At 36.7% G+C, this 7,173-nt stretch overlaps 1 protein-coding gene and 1 non-coding gene across 2 annotated transcripts; both read left to right on the top strand.

Moving 5' to 3' along the window:
* The first annotated feature begins 1,674 nt into the window (after positions 1 to 1,674).
* Positions 1,675 to 4,816, top strand: LOC145777760 (uncharacterized). The gene is made up of 5 exons (XM_082589205.1): positions 1,675 to 1,808; positions 1,925 to 2,000; positions 2,395 to 2,463; positions 3,227 to 3,313; positions 4,245 to 4,816. The coding sequence occupies exons 1-5, from the start codon at positions 1,683 to 1,685 to the stop codon at positions 4,340 to 4,342; spliced, it is 456 nt and encodes a 151-aa protein (XP_082445331.1). The 5' UTR covers positions 1,675 to 1,682; the 3' UTR covers positions 4,343 to 4,816.
* Positions 4,817 to 5,705: 889 nt separating this feature from the next.
* Positions 5,706 to 5,811, top strand: LOC145777799 (U6 spliceosomal RNA). Its single transcript, XR_014290374.1, has one exon. It is a non-coding gene; the product is annotated as a U6 spliceosomal RNA (small nuclear RNA).
* Positions 5,812 to 7,173: the final 1,362 nt, after the last annotated feature.

The raw sequence follows: 7,173 nt of genomic DNA, 5'->3' as shown, positions 1-7,173 counted from the left end.
AAATAGTGGTATATCTTTTCGTAATTTGCATCTGCCCCGCAGCTGTTAATCTCGCAGCAATCCGGCCCTCAAAGAAAAAAGTTTGGTGACCCCTGGTCTAAACAAAGGCTATAGATATGACTGAAGTAGATGTAACTAGGCTAATAATCTCATTCAAAAAAGCTCTAGTCGCCAAAAGTAGCCTGTCGTTAATCGAAGCAAATCTAATTAAAAAAATCCACTATTTTAGAGCTTTATTTGCAACAAATCAAAATTCTCTGTCCTGGTAAATATTGCTGATGCTATCTTCAAATCTATTTATTATTTTTTCATTTAGGCCTAATTTTGCACAAATGCCACATAACCTACCTATCCGAATAGGTAAGCTATGTACATTCTCCTTAAATTTTCCTTGCCGGACCTTAGCCTACTATCAATTATATTCATGCAGCAGTTAAGCTATGGTAGCCTACTACATAATACTTTTTAAATTACAGAAGGTTATGTTGCTGCGCTGATTTGCCACATTCTGGCTTGTCGCTTGCAACGTGGTTTGTTTTTACAATGCAAACGAATCGCTTGACTTTTCATCTTCACCAAGCAACTGACTTTGGAGTTGTATTAGCAACATCTATTCTCTTACTCTTCCTTGAAACAGTAGGAGTGAGACTTCATTTTTTGCTCTTGTAAGTATTCATTTAATCATTTTAAGCAATGAATACTGCTAATGTCTTATGTAGCCTACGGTGACTTGTCTTTACAGTCAGCAAAATTGAGCTATTTTGATAACGCAGCTTCTCATTGTTTTTACAGGAAGGTTTTAAGTGTCAGAATCATGCCTAAAGCACACGTGGCACAATTTGCTCATTACAGCTCATGGTAGTTTCAGCTTGAACTACCTTTTTGTGAACTGCAGAGATTTTGTTACATTTGAGGTTTTATCATGCAGTTAGAATCAAGGTAACTATATGAGCAAATTGTGTCTCACATAGGGTTTTGATAAGGCTAGAAATGTAATTTTACGTGGCTATAGCCTACGTTTACGCAGCTCGGAGTTTACTTAAAATGATTGAAGTTATTCGAATAAGTAGATTTTGTTTTAGTAGCTGCGCAACATAATTGAAAGTGTAGCTTAGAATAGAAAATAAAGTTGTAGAGAAGTTAACTGTGGATCCAGAAATGAAGTTTGAGGGTAACCGTAGCCTACATAAGTTTCTTTGAACCAATATAACTTAGATGAGAAAGAGTGACCAATTCAAATAACTGAAACTTCAATTTCCAAAAACGTGGCCTAAATATTTACGTGAATGATTTTAGAGAGTTTGCTTCCTTAAAAAGATTACTTTTTGCATAACTTAACATGATATAGGCTATACGTTCTTCTGGTGTAAGTTAAGCCGAACTATCACAAGATGAAGATGTTTATGTAATTAAGAAAAAGGTGATAATCTGCTTTTATTCCGACGTTTCATTAATCAGACACGGCTGACTTCTCCAGGGAGCTATAGGCCAGGTAGTGACTATAGGTCTACCTGTCTAGCATGGCAAAACACAGAACCATGTTGCTGTAAACCAACCACACATGCAAAATGAAATTCAATTTTCCAAGCAATAAACTGCCATGTGACTTTATAGCCTACAGACTAACCGAATTGTCATATATGGTTTCTTATATAGGCTAGATTATAAAATTATTCTATAAAATGAACATAAAACACTTCAAAATATGTTTGGTAATGATGTTCTGTCTTGTAGCTCTGTCTCGTGGTGAGATAAAGCCGCCCGAGCCAGAACCTGAAGATGAAAACAAAGCTTCTGCAAAACCCCATGTAAGAAAAGTATTAATTTTTTATCTGAATTTTTATGCAAAAACTGTTTTTTAATGTTGTGCATTGTAAATTTGTTGAAAAACCTATTAGTTATTTTGATGTTGTTATTTTTTTAGGACTACACAAAAGAAGAACTCGCGTTCATAGAACAGATGCACAAAGACATGCCAGAGCTTCATCCTGATACTTTCAGTAATTTAATAGATGAAACTCCAACAACAGCAGCTAGTTACATTTAACAATTTTTTTGTGCAGATTTGTATAGTCCTACTGTGCAGTGTTTTCTGTTTATATTTGGTGTTTGGTCCAATCGTTTTTTTGGTGTCCAGTTAAAATAGGTTTCACAAATAATACACGTAGTCTACTGTTGCTTATAAAAAAAGTTTGTAGGCTAAATTATTTTAACTTTAACGACCAATTAGCGTTGTTCAAAACTTATTTTTTTCCCTAAATGTCTATCAAATTTCATGAAACTGCTGTGACATCTCTAATTTGACAAAAATGTAAAGGTGGTGAACAATGGTAAGATAAAACACTTTTTCATCCCCGGATTTCACTGTTTATTGTTTTCACTTTGTTTTTCTAGAGGTCGTAGAAACAAGTTTCCGAAAGAAGCTTACTGATGAAGAAAAAGCAGAACAAAAGCGTAAATGGGGTAAGCTATATTGACTGCTTAGCTAACAATTTAGGCTACCGAGGAAAGTGTTTCTTCCTCAAACAGAATATTGCAAGATTTTGAAAATGACGAATTTTCAGTGGCAAGCATATTTTATAGACAATCGTTGGCTAGGCCAACTCATTGGTGTCCAGATATTATGCGATAAGGTTTAGATTTCAATACAAATAAACTGAAATGGAGAAAAGGGATTAAGACAATTGCTGCGCGGAAACAATCGGCCACCCCCACTAGTGGGGAACAAACCGACGATGGATTATGATGATGATATGGAGTGCCCGATGTCCAGCAGCAGTCCCAATAAGCTTTAAAAAAAGTAACGTTTAAATTATTCTGTTAGCAAACATTTTGCAATGTTAACCCAACACTCCCTAGCCTACAGCTTCTTCTCCGGGATTTTGCTACGGGACGAAAAGCTCAATTTTTCCGCCCGGCGTAAGCAGGGTTATCCATGCTTTTTGTTTAGCTTAGTTGACGAAATAAAAAGTCCCGATTCTTCTTGCTGGCATATTAAAGTTTCTTTGAAAGTTTCAGTGCTGAAGTTATGAATATCTGTTGTCGTTCCGATATGGAATCGAACTAAAATCAAAATGGATCTAAAACTCTGGGCAACCGCAATGAGAAATATAGGCTACCGATGGAGTTGACATTGAGCATCTTTAGGCTATTTTTCATGATACATTGTATTAATGAAACCTTTCATGAATAAATTTTGTAAAGAAAACTTTGTTTATAATTTTAGAACTAAAAGAGGCATATGAAAAAAAGCGATTGGAACGTCAAGCAGAGGAACAGCAAGAACAATCTGAAAATTATCAGGAAAAATTAAGTAAGATTACAAACAGATTCATCCATGACTTGCTGATTGGTTAAGATTGTGTTTTTTGTAATCAGTTAATGAAGAATTTAGTTTTGTATTGTTTCGAAATAAAAGCAATGTCGTGGATAAAAAAAAAAAAAAAATTCACGGGAACCTTCAAATCTAGAAAAGACGTTGAAATTGAGAGCAGCTGGATTTTGCGGTAGGTTCTTTACAATAATATCACGAATTCCTACTGCTGGAAGTTCTTGAAAACCAAAAATTACGAAAATTTCTTGAAACTAATTAGTTTAATTTTGACACAACATTTCCTTGTCTTGATTTCATTTTAAATAGGTTCTTTGAAGAACTTTATTTGTTTTAAAACAAACATTTTTGTGTCACACATAATTACTACCGAACTGTAGGCTATTGGTTACGGTTGTTGGAAGGCTTACAAGCAGTTGCGTAGCGAGCGCAGAGAGGGGGAGGGCTTTGAGCTATGAATTTAATATTTGCTTCTTTAACAGTGTTATCCAAAACATATTAAATGCCTTAACTTACTCTACTTTTGTTATATTACTAAAACATTTCTTATTAAATCGGGGGTAGGCCTATAGACAAATGCCCCTTCTGCATACAGTAGGCTATATCTAGGCCATTGCTTACAGGTGTTCATTTAGAAATATTTTTCACCATGTTGGGTTTACAGCTAGGCTTCATAATTAAGATTTGTTTTTATCGTCTAAATAAAGTTCGGTTATTAAAGTAAACCGTCCTTGTTATTGTAACTTAGGCTACCAGTCATCGCTTTAGCCTTTTTCTACAATCAATCAACTTTTGTAGATGTTGAATCATCCAAGTGAAAAAAACTGTTTTGTGATTCAGCAACTATGGTCGCAATTTTACACTTGATTGACTACAAAACCATTGTTTTTTTGTTTTTTTTGTTTTTTTATAGAAAACATGACCGCTGAAGAACGTGAGCAACTAATAGGAAATCTTAAAGTTGAATTGGCTGACGTCGAAGAAAAACTGAAAAATAAGCAAGAGCTATGATAGAAGTTGAACTACAAGCAGTAGGCTGAATTGTTTGTGCGATGTTATTGTTTATTCCTCAAGACAATATTGAAGTGGATTCTCGTTACACCAAAATGTTTTTTGTTAATTTGTAGGCTATTTGTACATTTGCATTTATGTCTTGAAATGTGATAGCCTATGAGCAACTAGGCCTACTATAAAAATCCACTAGATCAGTAGAATAATAAAAAAAATGTTTAAGAGTCAAACTTGTTTTGAGAGCATTGATATTTTTCTGTTAAATGCCAAGATCTTTTCAGAAACTTAAGCTGCTAGACAGTATCAATTACGTTAGTAGGCTATAATATCCTAGACTTGAGGTGTTGTGACCGTGTCATATTTTAAACTGACTGTCCTGTTTCTGTATCGTTACATTTAGATATCGTTATACTAGGATAACAAAGCACGTTACAACGTTCGCGTTATGTCGATTCTACTTTTTTCTAGACCTCTGCTATGTTCGGCATGCATTGTCTTTCGTTGTGATGGTCAGAAATAAAAACAATCTGGATTGAACACTTGAACAACTGTCAACTGACGCAAGGCCGTCACTAAAATTAGCAGTTTTAAGTTTCCATCTATAGGCCTACAGTAGAAGTAGCTGATGAAGTTATGTAGCATGTCACTTTGTAGAGCTCGTAGTTGTCCTAAGCCAGGGGTCACCAACCTTTTTTGCATGCGGGCCACTTTGGCACTAAGGAGAGCTGTGGCGGGCCGCACTAATAAAATGATAGGTAGGTTGACTCTTATGCTAGAAAAGAACGCATTTTGTACCCAGTATCCAGCGTTACATGTTGTTCATACTTATGTTCGAATACCGCAGCAACAAAATTAATCGAACAACGCTACTGCCAGGCCAAGCTCCTTTTACAACACTTTTGACTTTTTTAACAATGCCTAATAAACGAGGCCACTTGTTTTGTGCACTTATAGCGAGGCGAGCGGTTTCATCAGAATATTCATCGCCAAGCAAGAGTGGTGTTGTTACTTTACTTCGCAAAAGATATCTTGCAATTAACAGTTTCAGACTTTCAGTGAAAAAGGAAATGTTTGACACATCGCAATACAGGCAACAATAGTGACCTGCAAACATATCAGCGAAAAATAGGCTCCAATAACAGGGAAAAAGAAACCAGGTACCATGAAACAAACGCTTGTAGAAATCACCAAAAAATCGTAATTTTATCGTAATTCATGAACAGTCTTCCCTCTAAAAAAGCAATGAGTTGGTTTTTCATCCTTTTTGTGAGAGTCAATAAAACCGTCTTTATTTTATTATTGACAACTCTCACTTATGGTGCTTATCAGCATGGCAAGAATTGTTGATTAACAACATTTTGCAGTACTTGCTTCGGCAGAACATATACTAAAATTGGAACGATACAGAGAAGATTAGCATGGCCCCGCGCAAGAGTGACACACAAAATCGTGAAACGTTCCATATTTCTTTAAAAAAAAACGTTTTGCAGTACTAAGCTAAATATTTTTATAATACAATCAGAAAAAGTCTTTAAATCTATATATAATATTTTGCCAATTTATTGTAAATTGAGTTGGCACACCGACCTATTTTGCCAACAAAAACTTGCATACAGGGAATACTGCTCATGAAACACAATAACGGTAAAACGCACACTAATGTTTACTGTACATGACATTTGCAAACTTAAAATAAGCAACCCTATGCTCACAGACAATTTCGAAATTCGAAAAGAAACGTTTTAATCAACCACTGGATCAGTGTGGCTGGACATCGCATTGGAATAACTTTAAGCAACCCCCACCTAAAACTTTAATCTGATTGGTCGGTCGGTGGAATCGTATGCAAAGCGAAAATATGCTTCCCGGAAAGTATTTTTTGCCTTCGTGCTCATTAACTCCTCAAGAAAACTATTTTTTGTTATACTTGTACGCTGATACCTTCCGCGGGCCGCAGCGATGCAGCGTGGCACTCCGCATGCGGCCCGCGGGCCGCCATTTGGTGACCCCTGTCCTAAGCTATGAGTTTTGAGGCCGAGAGTTTATTTTAGTTGTATTTAACCTACCGGCTCACCGGCCGCACACGGATAATAGAAGCTTTGAACCACTAACGCAGTCCAGGTCACCGAGCTTTAACAGAGTGAAGTTTCCAATTGTGGAAGTGTTGTAGGCTAGTCTGAATTATTCCACCAACTAGTAGACCTTATGGAGAGCAGTCCTTGGAATAAGATGCTCAAGTAGCCTACAGTATAGCCTATACACCCCGAGAGTCGAATCAGCGCCGCTTAATCTTGCAGTGAAGGATTTCAGCCAGATTTTACTAGCTAACTTGGAATCTTCTCAAAGAGCCATAGTATTGTAGCGGACGTCGAGTAGTCCAAAGCATCCAGTGACGTTCGGTGGCTTAAACCGTTGGGAAAGCAACTTGGAAATATGCTGCAGCAAGGTAGTAGGCACGAAGGGCGTAACCGTCGGGCGAAGCCCGAAGGCGTGTTGCCGAAGGCAACACTTCCAGCGGGGGGTCTGGGGGGCCTCCCCCAGAAATTTTTGAAAAACACTTCCAATGTGGTGCGCTCTGAGAGCATTTCCAAAACAAATCAAAAATAAAAATCTGTCAAATTGTGCTTCGCCTATGTCGTGATCATACATCCATTTAATGTTTAGAAGTCATGAACAATCTTAATTTTAACGTTGCAGGACCAAAATCCTGTGTTAGACATGGAATAATAGTTGTCTAAATGTTTAATTCGTCATGAATGTTCATTCTCAGATATTCAGTTAAGCCTACACTACAAAACTAACACTTAGGCCTAAACATTACAACCGCAAGC

The sequence above is a fragment of the Aplidium turbinatum genome, chromosome 9 (genome assembly GCF_918807975.1).
Source record: "Aplidium turbinatum chromosome 9, kaAplTurb1.1, whole genome shotgun sequence".
Lineage (NCBI taxonomy): Eukaryota > Metazoa > Chordata > Ascidiacea > Aplousobranchia > Polyclinidae > Aplidium > Aplidium turbinatum.
Note: the sequence above shows the minus strand (reverse complement) of the source record. Positions and strands in the feature narration are given on the sequence as shown.